Source organism: Rhinopithecus roxellana, chromosome 12 (genome assembly GCF_007565055.1).
Source record: "Rhinopithecus roxellana isolate Shanxi Qingling chromosome 12, ASM756505v1, whole genome shotgun sequence".
NCBI lineage: Eukaryota > Metazoa > Chordata > Mammalia > Primates > Cercopithecidae > Rhinopithecus > Rhinopithecus roxellana.
The window spans coordinates 56,119,238-56,141,066 of NC_044560.1; the positions used below are offsets into that span (position 1 = coordinate 56,119,238).

The 21,829-nt window shown below is 42.8% G+C and overlaps 1 protein-coding gene and 1 non-coding gene across 4 annotated transcripts in view; one reads left to right on the forward strand and one right to left on the reverse strand.

Annotated features, from left to right (window-relative positions):
• ZYG11B (zyg-11 family member B, cell cycle regulator) overlaps nt 1–21,829 on the reverse strand; it is a 118,889-nt gene that overhangs the window by 15,514 nt on the left and 81,546 nt on the right. Inside the window, exons 11-14 of one of the 3 annotated variants that reach the window (XM_010372150.2) lie at nt 11,388–11,585; nt 11,210–11,262; nt 8,137–8,234; nt 222–2,064 (exon numbers count right to left, since the gene is read on the reverse strand). In XM_010372150.2, the coding sequence (XP_010370452.2) occupies nt 1,874–2,064; nt 8,137–8,234; nt 11,210–11,262; nt 11,388–11,585 (540 nt within the window). In that variant the 3' untranslated portion in view covers nt 222–1,873. Of the gene's footprint in view, nt 1–221; nt 2,065–8,136; nt 8,235–11,209; nt 11,263–11,387; nt 11,586–21,829 lie in introns of those variants that run through there. The other 2 variants (XM_030912864.1, XM_030912863.1) reach the window with 2 other exon arrangements.
• On the forward strand, nt 20,290–20,394 carry LOC115892478. The gene has a single exon (XR_004052359.1). It is a non-coding gene; the product is annotated as a U6 spliceosomal RNA (small nuclear RNA).

Sequence of the window (21,829 nt, forward strand, 5' to 3'; positions counted from 1 at the left end):
AAGAATTCTGTATTTTGTCTGAAATAAACTTAGTCTGTGAAAATTTATCTTACACCTATAAAAATTCCTTAAGCCAATTAAGTCAGCATTAACCCAGTATTTAATATGGTTTTCAGTGACTCTAAATATCTACTTTCTTTTTTGAGTCAGAGTCTTGCTCTGTTGCCCAGGCGCCACCATAACCAGCTAATTAAAAAAAAAAAAAAAATGTTTTTTTTTTGGGTAGAGATCAAGTCTCACTATGTTGCCCAGGCTGGTCTTGAACTTCTGGGCTCAAGCAATCCTCCTGCTTCAGCCTCCCAAAGTGCTGGGATTACAAGCATGAGCCACTGCATTTGGACCTAAATACCTACTTCCTTTTAACTCAATTTTCATTTACATGAAGGAACTCCAAAAAAATTCAAGTCTGATTATTGTGATAATCGTATAAAATGTTTGTCAAAAAATGTCATCAGTGAACTAACAAACTAGCTCCTTTCTAAATTAAAATGCTTCTGAATAATCATTATAATTTAAATATTCCATTTTAAATATCTATTGAAAACATTGGCCATCTATGAAAAAAATGTGGTTATCTGCGATTGTAGATTGACCTTATTCACAAAATAAAATTTTAAATGAAAATTAAGTTTCTTGGTGACTTGCTATCTCCCAAGCGCTATTACTGATATAAGTGATTCTTTACTATACTGTATCAGATACCTTAAGGAAAGGTAATTGTCTAAAAAATAATCCATCAAAAATATGTGCTGTTATGCACTGCGAGTAGAATCATTACATTTAACCACTTAAAGAGTTTAATTCTTTTCTTTCATTTTTGGCAGACGGGGACACTTTCTCCAACATGAACACATTAATAAGATACACATATTTTGAACAAGAGATTTTAACTTTTCATGGCAAAATTTACTGGTGTCAATTGTATTTTAACTGAGAGGTTAACACCATGTTGTTGCCTCTATTCCACTGAACAAAAATGACTTTGAAATAGAGGAAAAGAATAGCCAGTTTTGACTGGCGATAATTTTTTAAAATCACATTTTCACAACAATACGACATATGGAGACGTAGACAGTCTTTAACACAGAGTGCTGTAATATTTTATACTGTGATGCTTGGGGAAATATTCCTAGAGAATAACCAGCAGTCTGTGCGGGAAGCAGCAGTCCACGCTTCTAGGTATAAATACAGAGAACAAGCTTCTGCTCACCGCCTCAAGAGAGGTAGGCTCCTGAAGGGTAGCCTGTCTCATTTTAAAACCTACACCATGAAAGCAATTCCCAGTTCCTACACTCTGTTCTCCTTACATAGTTTTTCTTTCTCATACATCTTTCCGCCAGCCATCCAGGCTCCTGCCAGTGATTAGCTTCCACAAGATGATCCACATTTCCCTTCTTTCACACTAAGAAGGACATCTTATAAAAGATACACAGATAGAGAAGAAAGCCATTTTATACAGAAGCAGTATAAAATTTACAACTGAAGCAGGGTCAGAAGTCAGGTCAACAGCTTATGTGAAGCTGCAAATTGACTGGAAGGGACTCTGAGATCAGAAAAGTCTGGCCTAAGGGTTCGTGCAAACTTTACCATAAAACTGTAGAATCTCAAGCACAAGTAAGTTCAAACACTGAAAGATGTGGAAAATTTCCTAAAAGGCAATGATAAAGGAAGAGACCCTTCTTGACTCATAAGTTAAAAATCACAAGACAAATTAGGGACTGTTCACAGGGGCAGTACTATACATTACCAATCCCAAACTGATTTTATGACTCCGGTCATAGAAACCCCCAAAACATCACGGAGGGTAAGATATTCCAAATGGACCAATCACAAAAAGGATTCCTGTAATTCAATTATCCAATACTTATGGCTATCAATTTAGTCTGGCTTGGGGCTGTTTTTTACAGGGAGGTGGCCTCCCATGGCGCACAATGTGTTTTTCTAAGCTATCCAGAATGGCCACAGCAATCTGTTGGACGTGGGGATCAGTATGTTCATGATCTTTGATGTTGTATAAATGCTGCAGTCCTCCTTCTTCAATCAGCATGCTGCAATACCTTGAAGCTGAAAAAAAAACCACCACAAAACAGGAGAAATAGCTTTTCTTAAAAACACTTAAAGTTATTCCACAAAAAAAATGACTTCTAGGAACCATTTTTTTTAGGTGTTTTGTTATTGATCACTAACATGTTACAGTTTGATAAAAACCTCTATACTGAGTTATGTCTACAGTGCAAGGCCTACACATTCAATCAATAAATAGCTAGCTTGATTTTTCTAACCTCAAGACATACACAATCTGTATTACAAAAAAATAAAAACAATCTTAACTACCTTATCTTTGACCCAAAATCACAGGTAAGTGTTGTTATATTTTTATGCATTTCCTATGCTTTTTTTTTTTTTTTTTTGCTTTTCTTTTCAGACAGAGTCTTGCCCTGTTGCCCAGGCCCGAGTACAGTGGCGCAATCTCGACTCACTGCAGCCTCCGCCTCTGGGGTTCAAGCAATTCTTGTGCCTCAGCCTCCCGAGTAGCTGGAAATACAGGCACACGCCACCACCCCTGGCTAATTTTTTTATTCTTAGTAGAGATGGGGTTTTACCATGTTGTGTAAACTGGTCTCAAACTCTGCCCTCAAGCAATCCTGCCGCCTCAGCCTCCCAAAGTAATAGAATTACAGGCATGAGCCATAGTGCCAGGCCGCATTTCCTATGCTTTTAAAAAACTTAATGGCACTCATACTGCACATACAATTTTTTAATTTTTGAAGTATTTTCTTTGCCTTTTGTATTTTTTTTTTTTTTTTTTTTTTTTTTTTTTTTTTTTTTTTGAGAAGTAGTCTCGCTCTGTCACCCAGGCTGGAGTGCAGTGGCCAGATCTCAGCTCACTGCAAACTCCGCCTCCCGGGTTTACGCCATTCTCCTGCCTCAGCCTTCTGAGTAGCTGGGACTACAGGCGCCCGCCACCTCGCCCGGCTAGTTTTTTGTATTTTTTTTTAGTAGAGACGGGGTTTCACGGTGTTAGCCAGGATGGTCTCGATCTCCTGACCTCGTGATCCGCCCGCCTCGGCCTCCCAAAGTGCTGGGATTACAGGCTTGAGCCACCGCGCCCGGCCGCCTTTTGTATTTTTTTTAAGACAGTCTCATTCTGTCGCCCAGGCTGGGGTGATCATGGCTCATGCCCAGTGGTGTGATCATGGCTCACTGCAGCTTGCTGTGTTGTCCAGGCTGGAGTCCAACGGCACAATTTTGGCTCACTGCAACCTCTGCCTCCCAGGTTCAAGCAATTCTCTTCCCTCAGCCTCCTGGGTAGCTGGGACTGTGGGCACCAGCCACCACACCCGGCTAAACTTTTGTATTTTTGGTAGAGGTGGGGTTTTACCAGGCTGGCCAGGCCAGTCTCAAACTCCTGACCTTAAGTGATCTGCCTGCCTCAGCCTCCCAAAGTGCTGGGGTTACAGGTGTGAGCCACCACACCCAACCAGGTTAAAATATTTTAATATAAATAGAAGTGAATTCCATTTAAATATAAACAAAATAAGCCCACAAGGTAGGAACCTAAACTATCTCAGTTGGAGACAAAATATTCTAACATTCCCCAAATTACAGTGCATTTTAGAAGAAATTATTCAGGGCTGTCATTCCATACAGTAAAATCAAAATAACACTAATACCTAAAAGTATTGACAAAAATAAATACTTGTATGAAAATGAACTATTATTATTATTATTTTTTTTCAGACAGAGTCTCGCTCTGTCGCCCAGGCTGGAGTGCAGTGGTGCGATCTCGGCTCACTGTAACCTCCACCTCCTGGTTCAAGTGATTCTCCTGCCTCAGCCTCCCAAGTAGCTGAGAGTACAGACGTGTGCCACAACACCCAGCTAATTTTTTGTATTTTTAGTAGAGATGGGGTTTCACCATCTTAGCCAGGATGGTCTCGATCTCCTGACCTTATGATCCACCCGCCTTGGCCTCCCAAAGTGCTGGGATTACAGGCGTGAGCCACCACGCCCAGCCGAAAATGCACTATTATTTACTAATTATGTATTATTTTCTCCTACTGAACTGTGAAAGGTCCATTCCTTGAGTCATGAGGAAAGGAACCTATAGATTAGAGACTGGGAATATTATCAGATCAACTGTTAAGAAACTCGGGAGTCCTCAGAACCTGTGGGTATAGTAAAAGGAAAGGACTTTTGGGGAGAGACAGTTTAATGTAGCTAAAGAGGCAGTTTTCTTTGTTTTTTTTTTGAGACGGAGTCTTGCTCTGCCACCCAGGCTGGAGTGCAGTGGCCGGATCTCAGCTCACTGCAAGCTCCGCCTCCCGGGTTTACGCCATTCTCCTGCCTCAGCCTCCCGAGTAGCTGGGACTACAGGCACCTGCCACCTCGCCCGGCTAGTTTTTTGTATTTTTAAGTAGAGACAGGGTTTCACCGTATTAGCCAGGATGGTCTCGATCTCCTGACCTCGTGATCCGCCCGTCTCGGCCTCCCAAAGTGCTGGGATTACAGGCTTGAGCCACCGCGCCCGGCAAGAGGCAGTTTTCTTTTTTTTTTTTTTTTTTTTTTTTGAGACGGAGTCTTGCTCTGTCGCCCAGGCTGGAGTGCAGTGGCCGGATCTCAGCTCACTGCAAGCTCCGCCTCCCGGGTTCACGCCATTCTCCTGCCTCAGCCTCCCGAGTAGCTGGGACTACAGGCGCCCACCACCTCGCCCGGCTAGTTTTTTTGCATTTTTTTTTAGTAGAGACGGGGGTTTCACCGTGTTAGCCAGGATGGTCTCGATCTCCTGACCTCGTGATCCGCCCGTCTCGGCCTCCCAAAGTGCTGGGATTACAGGCTTGAGCCACCGCGCCCGGCCAAGAGGCAGTTTTCGATTCATGAGTGAACAACTCTGCTTCTGGGTAACCGAGGAGGAAGGGCCAGATAAGCCTCCAGGTGGGAGTTCAGGTGGGTACAAGGCAGTTTTCTCGGTCACATCCCATTCACCAAATTACTCTTCTCTATCTGACACAGAAGAGCTTTTACTGCATTGATTTTTTGTGGTGTGCTGTGAGTTTTCATCAAAGAATACAAGAGAAGGAGCCGGGCGCGGTGGTTCATGCCTGTAATTCCAGCACTTTGGGAGGCCAAGGTGGGCGAGTTCGAAACCAGCCTGGCCAACATAGCGAAATCCAGCCTCTACTAAAAATACAAAAATTAGCCAGGCATGGTGGCACGTGCCTGTAGTCCCAGCTACTTGGGAGGCTGAAGCAGGAGAATTGCTTGAATCTGGGAGGTAGAGGTTGTGGTGAGCTGAGATCGTACCACTGTACTCCAGCCTGGGCAACAGAGCAAGACTCTGTCTCAAAAAAAAAAAAAAAAAAAAAAAAAACCCAAGAGAAAATCTCACAAATTGTTACTACTCCTGCTATAAGGATATTGGTAAAAACAACTCTCACATATCATATATAAGACCCTTTATAGTATGTCCCCTATTAATGTCCAATAGAAGAAATTTAATTCATAGTTAACTGCTCATAAAAAGTTTACTCTCCCCTCCCTGTCTCCCCCGACAAGGATATAGAACGTTTTGTCTCTCTTATATGGAGAACCATGTCGCTTTTTACTTGCAGCAGAGCCACAAAAATCCCTATGCATGGCCTACAAGTCTACATTTGACTACTTTCCCTCTATCCTAGAATTTTTTTTTTTTTTCTTTTTGAGACAGAGTCTCACTCTGTCACCCAGGCTGGAGTGCATGGTGCCATCACAGCTCATTGCAGCCTTGACTTTCCGGGCTCAGAAGATGCTCCCACCTCAGCCTCCCAAGCAGCTGGGACTACAGGAGCACACCACAACGCCCGGCTAATTTCTTTTAAAACTTTTATAGAAACTAGGTTTTGCCATGTTGCTCAGGCTGGTCTCAAACTCCTAGGCTCAAGCAATCCACTCACCTCAACTTCCCCAAATGCTGGGATTATAGGCATGAACCATTGTGCCCAGCCCCTGTAATTTTTGAAAAATTATTTTTCCTTACTTCTAATTAAAACTAAAAATAGGGCCGGGCGCGGTGGCTCAAGCCTGTAATCCCAGCACTTTGGGAGGCCGAGGTGGGCGGATCACGAGGTCAGGAGATCGAGACCATCCTGGCTAACACGGTGAAACCCCGTCTCTACTAAAAAAATACAAAAAACTAGCCGGGCGAGGTGGCGGGCGCCTGTAGTCCCAGCTACTCGGGAGGCTGAGGCAGGAGAATGGCATAAACCCGGGAGGCGGAGTTTGCAGTGAGCTGAGATCTGGCCACTGCACTCCAGCCTGGGGTGACAGAGCGAGACTCCTTCTCAGAAAAAAAAAAAAAAAAAAAAACTGAAAATAGGCCAGGTGCAGTGGCTCACACCTGTAAGCCCAGCACGTTGGGAGGCCAAGGTCAGCAGATCACCTGAGGTCAGGGGTTCAAGATCAGCCCAGCCAAAATGGTGAAACCCTGTCTCTACTAAAAATACAAAAATTAGCCAGGTGTGGTGGCACAGGCCTGTAGTCCCAGCTACTCTGGAGGATGAGGCAGGAGAATCACTTGAACCTGGGAGGTGGAGGGTGCAGTGAGCCGAGATTGTACCACTGCACTCCACTCCAGCCTGGGTGACAAAGTAAGTGAGACTACATCTCAAAAAAAAAAAAAAAAAAAATATATATATATATATATATACACACACACACACACACACTTTACTATTAAAAGTGGTTCTGTGTATTTCTTGTGTCAAATCATTTGTGGAATGAGTTTATATTAATAAATAACTAGGCCATGCTTGATGGCTGACGCCTGTAATGCCAGCACTTTGGGAGGAAGAGGCAGGCGGATCGCTTGAGCCTAGGAGTTTGAGACCAGCCTGGCCAACATGATGAAATCCCGTCCCTACAAAAAAAAAAAAAAAAAGGCAGGCATGGTGACATGTACTTGTAGTCCTAGCTACAAGCTGAGGCAGGAGGATCATCTGAGCCCGGACGTCAAGGCTGCGGTGAGCTGTTACTATGCCACTGCACTCCAGCTCCAGTTTGATAAGAGAGAGACCATGTCTCTAAATAAATAAGTAAGAGTTGCATCGTAGCTTTCAAAGAATAATACAGAACCTGATTCAAACACTTTGCTTCTTCAGAAACCTTGGGTGCTGGGAGCGACATCTTGAACAACAGAATTTTGGGTGAACGAGAATTGGGTACTGGAATTTACCATAAACAGTGGAACTACTTAAGACCTTTTACTCAACAAATGGACTCACTGTAGTCTCCTAATCTTTAAATTCCTTGAGGTGAGAACCGTGTCTCATTCACCACTGTCATTCAGTGCCTAGTTACACCATGCTCATTCTGAAAGAATACCTTAAGTTGGCCGGGCGTGGTGGCTCACACCTGCAATCCCAGCACTTTGGGAGGGCGAGGCAAGCGGATCACCTGAAGTCAGGAGTTCGAGACCAGCCTGGCCAACATGGTGAAACTCCATCTCTACTGAAAAAAAAAAAAAAGAAAAAAAAAAGGCCGGGTGCGGTGGCTCACGCCTGTAATCCCAGCACGCTGGGAGGCCGGGGCGCGCGGATCACGAGGTCAGGAGATTGAGACCATCCTGGCTAACACAGTGAAACCCCGTCTCTACTAAAAACACAAAAAATTAGCCGGGCGTGGTGGCGGACGCCTGTAGTCCCAGCTACTTGGGAGGCTGAGGCAGGAGAATGGCGTGAACCCGGGATGCGGAGCTTGCAGTGAACCAAGATTGCACCACTGCACTCCAGTCTGAGCGACAGAGTGAGACTCCACCTCAAAAAAAAAAAAAAAAAAAAAAAATTAGTGGGACATGGGACATGGTGGCAGGTGCCTGATATCTCAGCTACTCAGGAGGCTAAGGCAGGAGAATCGCTTGAACCCAGGAGGCAGAGGTTGTAGTGAGCCGAGATCGCACCGTTGCACTCCAGCCTGGGAACAAGAGTGAGACTTTGTCTCCAAAAAAAAAAGGATACCTTAAGTTTATAACCTAAGATTTCCTTACACTTTAAGTCAGTGTTCTTAAAAATCACTTTAATACACAATTTAGAAATATCTTTCCTGGGAAATGAGAATTTCACTTAAAGAAAAAAAACACAGCTCTCTTTTTTTGGTACATACGATTCTTGCTGCAGACATGCTGCATGGCCCAAACTGCCCATAGCTGGACTCCCGGTGTTGTGAAACATCCAAGTAATGGGAAAAATGGATTAAAGGACCTAAGGGTTCAAAAGAAAAGAATCCAAGTTACATCCCATACTTAGCGTAATTCCCTAAAGCAGTGATTCCTAAACTTTTCATTTTCAACATTTTATCCTATTACATTTCGACTAATATAAATGAGCTATAGAATATCTTTTCTTTGTCTTAACCATTTCAGAGAAGACTGCATTCAGATATGATTCAGTACAGAAGATGGAAGGTGATTAGAACATGGTACTTACTAAAAGAGAAAAAATTTTTCCTAAAGCACTTTTTTACTCTTAAAGATACACATTTGTTGGGAGGCCAAGACAGGCAGATCACAAGGTCAGGAGATCGAGACCATCCTGGCTAACACGGTGAAACCCCATCTCTACTAAAAAAAAAAAAAAACAAAAAAAAACTAGCCGGGTGAGGTGGCGGGTGCCTATAGTCCCAGCTACTCGGGAGGCTGAGGCAGGAGGATGGCGTGAACCCGGGAGGCGGAGCTTGCAGTGAGCTGAGATCCGGCCACTGCACTCCAGCCTCCAGGACAGAGTGAGACTCCGTCTCAAAAAAAAAAAAAAAAAAAAAGAAGATACACATTTGAAGATAAGTAGACCTTGGTTTGGAAACTAAGAAATACAGAAATTAGGTGATAACTAACTAGTAGAACACTATGAAAAAGATGTATAATTATCCCTTCTATTTTCTACTGGTCTGAATAAAAATACATAGAACGTGCTGGGCGCGGTGGCTCACGCCTGCAATCCCAGCACTTTAGGAGGCTGAGGAGGGCGGATCACGAAGGCAGGAGATTGAGACCATCCTGGCTAACACAGTGAAACCCTGTCTCTACTAAAATACAAAAAACTTAGCCGGGAGTGGCGGCGGGCGCCTGTAGTCCCAGCTACGTGGAAGGCTGAGGCAGGAGAATGGCGTGAACCTGGGAGGCGAAGCTTGCAGGGAGCCGAAATCACACCACTGCATTCTGGCCTGGGCTACAGAGGGAGGCTCCGTCTCAAAAAAAAAAAAAAAAAAAAAAAGGTAGGACATAAGTTGGGGAAGGAAAAAAATGTTGGCAACATCAGCATTTACGAACCAAACAAAAAAAATAAGTTGAATAAAAATTAAATACTTCAGGTAATTAGTAATTTAATTATCAAGTTATCCAATTACAAAGAGTTAGGCATCCAGTATGCACTTTCTTTATTTTGTTACTTATTTTTATCATTTATTTATTTATTTATTTACTTGAGACAGGGTCTTGCTCTGTTGCTCAGGCTGGAGTGCAGTAAGGTGATCTCAGGTCATTGCAGCCTCAACCTCCCAAGCTCAAGCGATCCTCCCACCTTAGCCTCCCAAGCAGCTTAGACTACAGGGATGTGCCACCACAACTAGCTAATTTTTTATTTTTTGTTGAGACAGGGTCTCACTGTGTTGTCCAGGCTAGTCTCAAACACCTGAGCTCACGTGATCTAACTGCCTTGGCCTTCCAAAGTGGTGGGACTACAGGTGCATGCCATCATGCCTAGGTCTTTTTATTTTTTAGTAGAGATGAGGTCTCATTATGATGCCTAGGCTAGTCTCCAACTCTTGAACTCAAGTGATACTACCACCTCAGTCTCTCAGAGTGTTGGGATTATAGGTGTGAGCTACTATGCCAGGCCCAGTATGCACTTTAATAAATTATTACAAATTGTTTCCCCAACCAAATCTGGTGTTACTCCTTTTTTTTTTTTTTTTAAGAGTCTCATTCTGTCACCCAGGCTGCAGTGCAGTGGCACCATCTCGGCTTACTGCAACGTTCATCTCCCAAGTTCAAGCGATCCTCATGCCTCAGCCTCCCAAGTAGCTGGAATTACAGGTGTGCACCACCATGCCCCACTAACTTTGTTTTTTCATTAGAGACAGGGGTTTCAACATGTTGGCCAAGCTGGTCTCGAACTCCTGGACTGCAGTGATCCACCCACCTCAGCCTCCCAAAGTGCTGGGCTTACAGGCGTGAGTCACAACACCCGGCCAGAATCTGGTCTTCTTCTAATTCCTTCAATGTGTCATTTTATTTTAGACCTTCCTGCATTAATACAATGCTTTTTCTTCCTAAAAATCTCCTGCCTCTCCTTATCTTTCAACACTCAGGTCACAACTCACTTCCTCTGAAAGGTGTGTGCGTGTGTGTATGTGTGTGTATGTATTTACATTTGGAGTCTTGCTCTGTCACCCAGGCTGGAATGCAGTGATGCAGTCATAGCTCACTGCAGCCTCAAACTCCTGGGCTCAAGTGATCCTCCCACCTCAGTTTCCTGAGTACTGGGACTACAGGTACATGCTACCCCACTCGGCTTCACCTTTAATTTCATAACATTCTATGGACATCTAGCATAACGGTGTTTTATCTGATCCACATTTGATCTCCCTCACAAGGATATAAAATTCTTGTGTGCAGACACCATGTCTTTGTTCATCTTTGAATTTCAAGAGCACAGAACAAATTCCTAGCACTTGCCTTCAACAGATGTGAAATGAAGGAAACATGAAGTATGATAGGTGGAAGAAAAAAGTCAAAATACTTTGCTTCTTTTAAAGCCAATACTTTTGGCTGGGTGTGGTGGCTCACGCCTGTAATCCCAGCACTTAGGGAGGCCCAGGCAGGCAGATCACTTGAGGTCAGGAGTTCAAGACCAGCCTGGCCAACATGGTGAAACCTCATCCCTACTAAAAATACAAAAATCAGCCGGGCATGGCAGCGGGCGCCCGTAATCCCAGTTACTCAGGAGGCTGAGGCAGGGGAATTGCTTGAACCCGGGAGGTGGAGGTTGCAGTGAGCCAAGATCATGCCACTGCACTCCCGCTGTGGTGATGGAGTGAAACTCTGTCTCAAAATAAATAAATAAATAACCAACCAATACTGAGGTGCCTGAGGGAAAACACATGTATCTAGTAGGAATGACTCTTAGGAATGATCTCTAGACTAGGTTACTGGTTTACTGTTAATTATGATACTAATTACCTGTATGCTACCATCTCGCACTCTGGAGTTGGCCATTTCAAAATAGCTGAATGCTGGAAGACAAAAGACACACAAGAAATGATTACAATATTTATTTAGCACTGCATTATTTACTACATTATGAGGCTTTCATAGTTTAACCACTATGAATGTCTTTTGTTGGCACGAATGACCCTACCAAATCATCCAGCAGGGAATTCCTCTGGCTACGACTCAATGTCCAAGCTTGTTCACCTCTGGATATTAAATGTGCAATAATTCCAGCTGCAAAGTAACTGACTTCCACTTCCACACTGTGTAGAAGACTACTGATGTGGTCTATAAAATCTTTCCACATTAATTCAGAATGCAATTCTTGTACTTCAGCTATATTGTTCTGGAAAAAAAAAGAAGATATAAAAATTAATGTAATACATATAGTAAATGGTTAAGATAACGGTTTTTGGCCGGGTGCGGTGGCTCAAGCTTGTAATCTCAGCACTTTGGGAGGCCGAGACGGGCGGATCACGAGGTCAGGAGATCGAGACCATCCTGGCTAACACAGTGAAACCCCGTCTCTACTAAAAAATACAAAAAGCGGCCGGGCGCGGTGGCTCAAGCCTGTAATCCCAGCACTTTGGGAGGCCGAGACGGGCGGATCACGAGGTCAGGAGATCGAGACCATCCTGGCTAACACGGTGAAACCCCGTCTCTACTAAAAATACAAAAAAATTAGCCGGGCGAGGTGGCGGGCGCCTGTAGTCCCAGCTACTCCGGAGGCTGAGACAGGAGAATGGCGTAAACCCGGGAGGCGGAGCTTGCAGTGAGCTGAGATCTGGCCACTGCACTCCAGTCTGGGCCACAGAGCAAGACTCTGCCTCAAAAAAAAAAAAAAAAAAAAAAAAAAAAAAAAAAAAAAAAACAAACAAACAAACAAAAAAAAAAAATACAAAAAGCTAGCCAGGCGAGGTGGCGGGCGTCTGCAGTCCCAGCTACTTGGGAGGCTGAGGCAGGAGAATGGCATAAACCCGGGAGGCGGAGCTTACAGTGAGCTGAGATCCAGCCACTGCACTCCAGCCCGGGCGACAGAGCGAGACTCCGTCTCAAAAAAAAAAAAAAAAAAGATAACGGTTTTTAGGCCCTGGACAACAGGCAATTCAGGAAGGTGAGAGAAAAGTACTTCCCCGAGAGAAAGTATTCAAATGAGGGCAGTTTAAAGACTGCAATGAAGGTAAGAGGAAGCCAAAGAGAAAGTAGTAGTTTTGTTGAAACAGAGATCATAGTTCAGGGTGGTGAAGCAGCGAAACTCTGTAGAACGGAGTGCTGGAAAAGACAAAGCCCCACACTCAAAGACAGAGCACACATGACCTGCACCCCAAATCTCTGGCTGAGTAATGACAAGGATGAAACTCCAGGAGGCTAGGAAAGGAACTCCCAGAAAGTAATACATGAACAAATCCCAAAGTCACACAGGGATAGGAGTAGTTCACATTTCCACTAGCCAGACTCAAGAGACCTCATGATGAGCAAAGTATTTGATAGTAGTAGGGCTAAATTACATATGATCCGTAGGGTAAGTCTGATAAGACGCCACTCTAACAAAACAAATAAACAGGGCTGGGTATGGTGGCTCATACCTGAGAGGTCAGGAGTTTAAGACTAGCCTGGCCAACATGAAGAAAGCCCGTCTCTACTAAATATACAAAAATTAGCCAGGTGTGGTGGTGCACACCTGTAATCCCAGCTACTTGGGAGGCTGAGGCACGAAAATCACTTAAACCCAGGAGGCAGAGGTTACAGTGAGCTGAGATCGCACCACTGCACCCCAGCCTAGAACACAGAATGAGACACCATCTCAAAACAAACCAAAAAGGCTGGGCACAGTGGCTCACGCCTGTAATCCCAGCACTTTGGGAGGCTGAGGCAGGCGGATCACCTGAGGTCAGGAGTTCGAGACCATCCTGGTCAACATGGAGAAACGCCGTCTCTACTAAAAAAACAGAAAAATTAGTTGGGCGTGGTGTCATGTGCCTGTCATTCCAGCTACTTGGGAAGCTGAGGCAGGAGAATTGCTTGAACCTGGGAGGCGGAGGTTGCAGCGAGTAGAAATCGTGTCACTGCACTCTAGCCTGGGCAACAGAGCGAGACTCTGTCTCACAAAAAAAATAAAATAAAATAAAATAACACATAAACAAGCTTTAAGAGGAGCAACTTGATCTGCAAGTAACTGCATGCAAGAACAAAGTATAAGACTCTTTAGAGAAAAATAATAAAACCTAGCAATCACCAATTTACATTTCACAAGGACCAGCATCCAATAAAAAAATTACCAGGCATACAAAGGGGCAGAAAAATATGATTCATAACCAGGAGAAAAATCAATCCATAGAAATGGACTAAAAAATAACAGAGATAATAGAATTAGCGGACAAGGACTTAAAGCAGCTATTATAAATATTATAAATATAATTCCAGATGAAATGCAGACATAAACATGAAGGGAGAAAATGAAGACATAAGAAAGACCTAAATGTAACTTAAAAAGCTAAATATCTGAAAAGCAAAATATATTGGATGAGATTAACAGCAGATGAGATGCTTCCGGAAAAACAATCAGTGGACTAAACAACAGAGAAATAAAAAGCATCTATGGCAGGGCATGCTGGTTCACACCTGTAATCCCAGCACTTTGGGAGGTTGAGGTGGGAGGATCACTTCAGGCCAGGAGTTCAAAACCAACCTGGGCAACATAGGGAGACCCTGTCTCTATTCACACACACAAAAAGAAATAGAAACCATCCAAATCAAAGTACAGAAGAAAAAATCAAACTGGGGAAAAAAGACAATAGAGGAGTTTTGGGACCTGTAGGCTAATGTTAAGTCCAACATGCTTATAACTGAAGTCATAGAAGAAGCAGAGAGTAGAGAGGGTATGAAAAAACATATTTGAAGAAATAATGGCCAAATTTTTACAAAATGTGATAAAAATTATAAATCCAAAGATTCAACAGAAAAAAAGTGTCCACTTAGACTTCAATAGCCAATCAAAAATTTATCATTCAAAAAATCAAAGCAAAATAAAAAACTTTGTTAGGTAAACAACACCAGAGTGAAAAGTCATTGCCAGCACACCTATAGGATAATAAATGTAAAAAAAGAATAGAATGAGAGGCCAGGCGCGGTGGCTCAAGCCTGTAATCCCAGCACTTTGGGAGGCCGAGACGGGCGGATCACGAGGTCAGGAGATAGAGACCATCCTGCCTAACACGGTGAAACCCTGTCTCTACTAAAAAAATACAAAAAACTAGCCGGGCGACTGTAGTCCCAGCTACTCGGGAGGCTGAGGCAGGAGAATGGCATAAACCCGGGAGGCGGAGCTTGCAGTGAGCTGAGATCTGGCCACTGCACTCCAGCCTGGGAGACTAGCGAGACTCTGTCTCAACAACAACAACAAAAAGAATAGAATGAGAAATGTGAGTAAATATGAAAATAAATTTCTCTTTTTCTTTTTTTTTTTTTGAGATGGAGCCTTGCTCTGTCGCTCAGGCTGGAGTGCAATGGCAGGATCTTGGCTCACTGCAACCTCCACCTCCTGGATTCAAGTGATTCTCCAGCCTCAGCCACCGAGTAGCTGGGATTACAGGCAGCCACCACCATGACCGGCTAATTTTTTTTATTTTTAGTAGAGATGGGGTTTCGCCACGTTGACCAGGCTGGTCTCGAACTCCTGACCTCAGGTGATCTGCCCGCCTTGGCCTCCCAAAGTGTTGGGATTATAGGCGTGAGCCACTGTGCCCGGCCAATTTCTCATTTTTAAATTGAAGATGGATGAGCACTCCTGCTTCTGGCCATGGTGGAGTAAAAACAGTCAGATTTAAACATCTGCCTGAAACAACTGAAAAATCCAAATAAACATGAAAAAACAATTCTCAAGATACTGGCCACAAGCAACAAAGGACACTGACTCTTAGTGTCCTTTACTAGATGGAAAACAAAGTGAGCTACTGCCTTGAAAAAGTTTCCAGGCTGTAGCACAGGGATACAGGCCTGAAAGAGAGCTCAGTAGACTGAACAGAGTAGGAGATGAGGTGAACAGTCCACAGAAATGAAGGTAACTCACAGGACAGAACACCAGGGAGAAGAGAACTTGCAAATAAAGTGAGTCCAGCGATCTGCAGAGTCCCACTCCATTCAGCAGAGTAATGATAACAAAATGAACACAAGGAAGCTACCTGAGGGCAGGAAAAGAACCATCTAAAGAGTCAGAGAAAAGTGCGTAGTGCTCACAGAGGGCTGCTTGTTCTCATCACCCAGCATAGAAAAACCTTTCATTCACAAGGCACTGGGTAGAGTCCTCAGGAATGTCTTGTTTCAGTAGTAGAGAATAATTAGCCCTAGCCTGACCACTGCTCTGGAACCTCCTAATAAATCATAAAAAGCAAGACCCACAGTGATCAAAATGTTTAAAAGTAAGGTAACTGCATCCCAGAACAAAGTTCAAGAACATTCATAGAAAAACAAAAATATTCAGCAACCAAGAAGGTAAAATTCACAATGTCTAGCATTCAATCAAAAACTACCAAGCAGGATGGGAGAAAATATTTGCAAGTTATATATCTGGTAAGGGATTAATATCCAGAATATATAGAGAACTCCTAAAGTACAACAACAGAAAACAAACACCCCAATTTAAAAATGGACAAAGGAATTGAATAGATATTTCTCCGAAGAAGATATACAAATGGCCTATAAACCCATACAAATATACTCAACACCACTTATAATTAGAGAAATGCAAATAAAAACTACAAGATACTATCTCACACCCATTAGAATGGTTACTATTAAAAAAAAAAACAAAACAGAAAATAACAAGCGGTGAGAGTGTGGAGAAATGGGAACCCTTGGAGGGAATGTAAAACAGTACAGCTGCTGTGGAAAACAGTATGGTAGTTCTTCAAAATTTAAAAATAGAATTATCACATGATACAGTAATTCTATTTCTGGAACTATACCCCACAAAATTCAAAGTAGAGTCTTAAAGACATATTTGTGAGCACAGTGACTCACACCTGTAATCCCAGCACTTTGGGAGGCTGAGGCGGGTGAATCACCTGAGGGGAGTTCGAGACCAGCCTGACCAACAGGGAGAAACCCCGTCCTACTAAAAATACGAAATTAGCCAGGCATGGTGGCGCATGCCTATAATCCCAGCTGCTCAGGAAGGTTGAGGCAGAAGAATTGCTTGAACCCGGGAGGCGGAGATTGTCGTGAGATATCTGGGCACTCATCTTCATAGAAGCATTATTCACAATAGCAAAACCATGGAAGCAACCCAAGTGTCCAACAAATGGATGGATAAGGAAAATGTGGTCTATACATACAACGAAATTTTTTTTTTTTTGAGACGGAGTCTCGCTCTCACCCAGGCTGGAGTGCAGTGGCACAATCTCAGCTTACTGCAAGCTCCGCCTCCTGGTTTCACGTCATTCTCCTGCCTCAGCCTCCCGAGTAGCTGGGACCACAGGCGCCCGCCACCTCACCTGGCTAATTTTTTGTATTTTTAGTAGAGATGGGGTTTCACCATGTTAGCCAGGACGGTCTCGATCTGCTGACCTCATGATCTGCCCACCTCGGCCTCCCAAAGTGCTGGGATTACAGGCGTGAGCCACCGCGCCCGGCCTATATATACAATGAAATTCTGACATACACTACAACATGGATGAACCATGAGGACAATACTGTAAGTGAAGTAAGCTAGTTACAAGACAAATACTGTATGATTCCACTTACATGAAGTAATTAAGGAGTTAAACTCATAGAGACAGAAACCAGAATGGTGGTTATGAGGGGCTGCAGAGAGTGGGGGAATAGAATAGTATTTTTTAATGGTTACAGACTTTCAGTTTTACAAGATGAAAACAGTTACAGAGGTAAGTGGTAGTGATGGTTCTACAACATTATGAACGTATTTATTACCACTGAACAATACACTTAAAAATGGTTAAGACGGTAAATTTTACGTTGTTTACCACAATTTAAAAAATAATAATTTTTTTAAAAAGTAAATTAAAACCTAAGTATGCCAAGTTTCAGGAAAACACAACTCATAATGAGGAGAAGAATCACTCAAAATTGACCCTGAACTGACATAGATACTAAGTAAAACTAGCCAATTAGGATAAAGAGTTATTAAAAATGTATTTCATATATTCAAAAAGTAGGAACACGGAAGATACAAAAAACACCTAAATTGAACTTGTAGAGATGAAAATGACAATGTCTAAGATGAAAAAATATACTAGATGGCATTATAGCAGATTAGATATTGCAGATGAGAAAAATTATGGAACTGAAGGCATAGCAAGGGAAACTATCCACACGGAAACACACAGAATACAAAAGAACAAAAACATTAAAGAGCATCTGTGAGCTGTGGGACAATGTCAGGCAGCTTAATATGTGCAAATTAGAGTCTCCAAAGGACTCCAATGTGGAGAGAAGGGCTGCAAATTTTTTTTTAGGGAAATGGGCAGGTCACAGTGGCTTACTCCTATAAGCCCAGCACTTTGGGAGGGTAAGGTGAGAGAACTGCTTGAGGCCAGGAGTTTGAGACCAGCCTGGACAATACAGCAAGATCCAATCTGTACAAAAAAATACTTTGAAGAAATAATGGCTAAAAACTTTCCAAACTTGATGAAAACTATAGACCTATATATCTGAGAAGCTCAATAAATCCCAAATATAGGAAACATGAAGTTAATTGCATCAAGACACGTATAATCAAATATTCAAAATTGTTACCAATCTTAAATCATTTTTTTCTTCTTTTGAGATGGAGTTTCGCTCTTGTTGCCTAGGCTAGAGTGCAATGGCACAATCTTAGCTCACTACAACCTCCGCCTCCTGGGTTCAAGGAATTCTCCTGTCTCAGCCTCCTGAGTAGCTGGGATTACAGGCGTCTGCCACCATGCCCAGCTAATTTCTGTTATTTTTAGTAGAGATGGGGTTTTGCCATATTGGCCAGGCTGGTCTCGAACTCCTGACCTTAGGTGATCCACCCGACTTGGCCTCCCAAAGTGCTGGGATTACATGCGTGAGCCACCGCTTCCAGCCAACTAATCTTAAATCTTTTTTTTTTTTTTTTTTGAGACGGAGTCTCGCTCTGTCTCCCAGACTGGGGTGCAGTGGCCGGATCTCAGCTCACTGCAAGCTCCGCCTCCTGGGTTTACGCCATTCTCCTGCCTCAGCCTCCTGAGTAGCTGGGACTACAGGCGCCCGCCACGTCGCTCGGCTAGTTTTTTTTTGTTTTTTTTTTTTTTGTATTTTTTAGTAGAGACGGGGTTTCACTGTGTTAGCCAGGATGGTCTCGATCTCCTGACCTCATGATCCGCCCGTCTCAGCCTCCCAAAGTGCTGGGATTACAGGCGTGAGCCACTGCGCCCGGCCTATTATTTTTTATTTAAAAAAAATAAAAAAATCACAGGACATGTAAATGATCCAAATACCCCGAATAAAAAACAGCTATTTTCAAACTAGATAAAAAAGCAGTATGCAAGGTATATGCTATCTACAAGAAATACATTTTAAATATAAAGACAAATACAGGGTAAAAGTAAAAGGATAAAACAAGAAATATTATGCTAACACTAGACAAAAGAAAGTACAGATGGCTGTATCAGTACCAAAGCAGACTTCAAAGTAGAGGATATTACCAGAGGTAAAGAAAGTCATTTGGTAATATTAAAGGAGTCCATTAATCAGGAGGACATAATTCTAAATGTTTATAAATCTAATAATAGAGTTTCAAAATACATGAAGAAAAAGCTGATAGAACTGTAAGGAGAAACATACATGTACAATTATAGTCAGAGATTTCAAAACTCCTTTGTCAATAATTGATAGAATGGGTAGGCAGAAAATTAGTAAGGATGTGGTAGAGTTGTACAGTGTCAACTGTGACACTGTACAATCTAATTATTAATTAGTGTTAATTAATCAAGCTAATTAACAATCAGTGACCTGACTGTCATTTACAGAACACTATACCCAATAATAAGACCATAACCCATTCCTCTCAAGTGTACATGGAATATTTACCAAATAAGACCATATCCTTGGCCATACACAAGTCTCAATAAATTCAGAAGGACTCAAACCAAACAAAGCATATTCTCTCCCCATAAAGAATTAGAATAAACATCTCAAATTAAGTTATTGAAACAATTTAATCACAAGGTAATAGAGAAAAATATGGAAGGAAACATATAAAGTTATATTAATATTAATAATTTCATAGAGATAAAAATGATGAAAGGTTGGAGACAGAGCGTTAAGGATGTTAAATACATTTTTGCACTGTTTCACTAGTTATAACAAACATGGATTCCTTTTGAAATTTAAAAATAGTACAGGTTTTTTGGTTTTTTTTGAGATGGAATCTTTTGTTGTTGTTGTTGTTGTTGTTGTTTCAGTTTTTTTTGAGACAGAGTCTTGCTCTGTTGCCCAGGCTTGGAGTGCAGTGGCGCCATCTCGGCGCACTGCAGCCTCTGCCTCCTAGGTTCAAGCAATTCTCCTGCTTCAGCTTTCCGAGTAGCTGGGACAGGCATGTGCCACCACACCTGGCTAATTTTTGTATTTTCAGTGGAAACGGGGTTTCACCATGTTGGCTAGGCTGGTCTTGAACTCCTGACCACATGTGATCCACCCACCTCAGCCTCCCTAAGTGCTGCGATTACAGGTGTGAGCCACTACACCCGACCCACAAATACTTAAAATAAATTTCACCTTTCCATTTCAGGTGACCTGAGCCAACTTCTCTATCAAATAATCATATTAACCCTGAATAAAACAATTAAATGCTGTTATTTATTTAATAATTCCTCTATTGCTGGACATTTAGGTTGTTTTCCATTTTCTACCTTTTATAATGAAGGCTACAACGAACAGATAGGTCCTCCTTAAATGGCAGTCCTCAGCTTTCCTAAAAATCCATCTCCTCACTGCTTGCATGTAGAAAACAAGCTCCAATTTACATTTTTTAACTCACTAATCTATGCCTTCCATAATCTAATTCCTTGAGAGCAGAGGTCTGCTTTTGTGTGCTTGCTTGGCAGCATACATACTAAAATTGGAACGGTACAGTGAAGATTAGCATGGCCCCTGTGCAGGGATACATGTAAATTTGCGAAGTGCTCCATTTTTTTTTTTTTTTTTTTTTTTGAGACAGAGTTTCACTCTTGTTGCCCAGGCTGGAATGCAATGGCGCGATCTTGCCTCACAGCAACCTCCACCTTCTGGGTTCAAGTGATTCTCTTGCCTTAGCCTCTCGAACAGCTGGGATTACAGACATGTGCCTCTATAACCGGCTACTTTTGTATTTTTAGCAGCAACAAGATTTCTTCATTTGGTCACACTGGTCTTGAACTCCCGACCTCAGGTGATCCACCACCTCAGCCTCCCAAAGTGCTGGGATTACAGGTGTGAGCCACTGCACCCGACCAGTATTTTTTTCAAAAATAAAAAATAAAATAAAATGGCTTTTGCCACATAGGCACTTTGCCTGTTGCAGCAATTTAAGCTGACAAAACATTTGATCTTTTACCTTTGTCTCAAACTCCTAGAGGGCTTACTTTAATCTATATGCAACATATTAAGAAATATGTGATTTGCGAGCAGGTTTTTTTTTTTTTTTTTTTTTTTTTGAGACAGTCTTGCTCTGTTGCCCAGACTGGAGTGCAATGGTACAATCTCGGCTCACAGCAACCTCCACCTCCCAGGTTCAAGTGATTCTCGTGCCTCAGCCTCCTGAGTAGCTGGGATTATAGGTGTGCACCAGCACATCTGGCTAACTTTTGTATTTTTAATAGACATGGGGTTCACTATGTTGGGCAGGCTGGTCTCAAACTCCTGACCTCAGGTGATCCGCCTGCCTCACCCTCCCAAAGTGCTGGGATTACAGGCATGAGCCACTGTGCCTGGCCTTCGTAAGCAGTCTTTAAGTAGTAATCATTAACTATCAAACACAGAATCTAAGAACACTTATAGGTTAATGACTTTTATTTTTAAGAGATCGGGTCTCACTCTACCACCCAAGCTGGTGTGCAGTGGGATGAGCATAGCCCACTGCAGCCCTCAAACTCCTAGGCTCAAGCGATCCTCCTGCTTGAGCTTCCCCACTAGCTGGGACTACCGGTGCATGTCACCATGTTCAACTAATTTTCTTATTTTATTTTTTGTAGAGATCGGGTTGTGCTTCGTTGCCCAGGCTGGTCTCAAACTCCTAGGCTCAAGCAATTCTCTTACCTCATCCTTCCAAAGTGTTGGGATTACAGGCATGAGTCACTGTGTCCAGCCTGATAACATTTTTTAATGAGATCTGTTTTTCTAAATTATAAAAGTGAAACACGAGGCCAAGTGTGGTGGCTCATGCCTGTAATCCCAGCACTTTGGGAGGCCGAGGCGGGAAGACTGCTTGAGCCCAGGAATTTGAGACCAGCCTGGGCAACATGGCAAGACCGCAAATCTACAAAAATAAATAAATAAATAAGCTGGGCATCTGGAGGCTAAGGTGGGAAAACCGCTTGAGCCTGGCAGGTCGAGGCTGCAGTGAGCCATGATTGTGCCACTGCACTCCACATG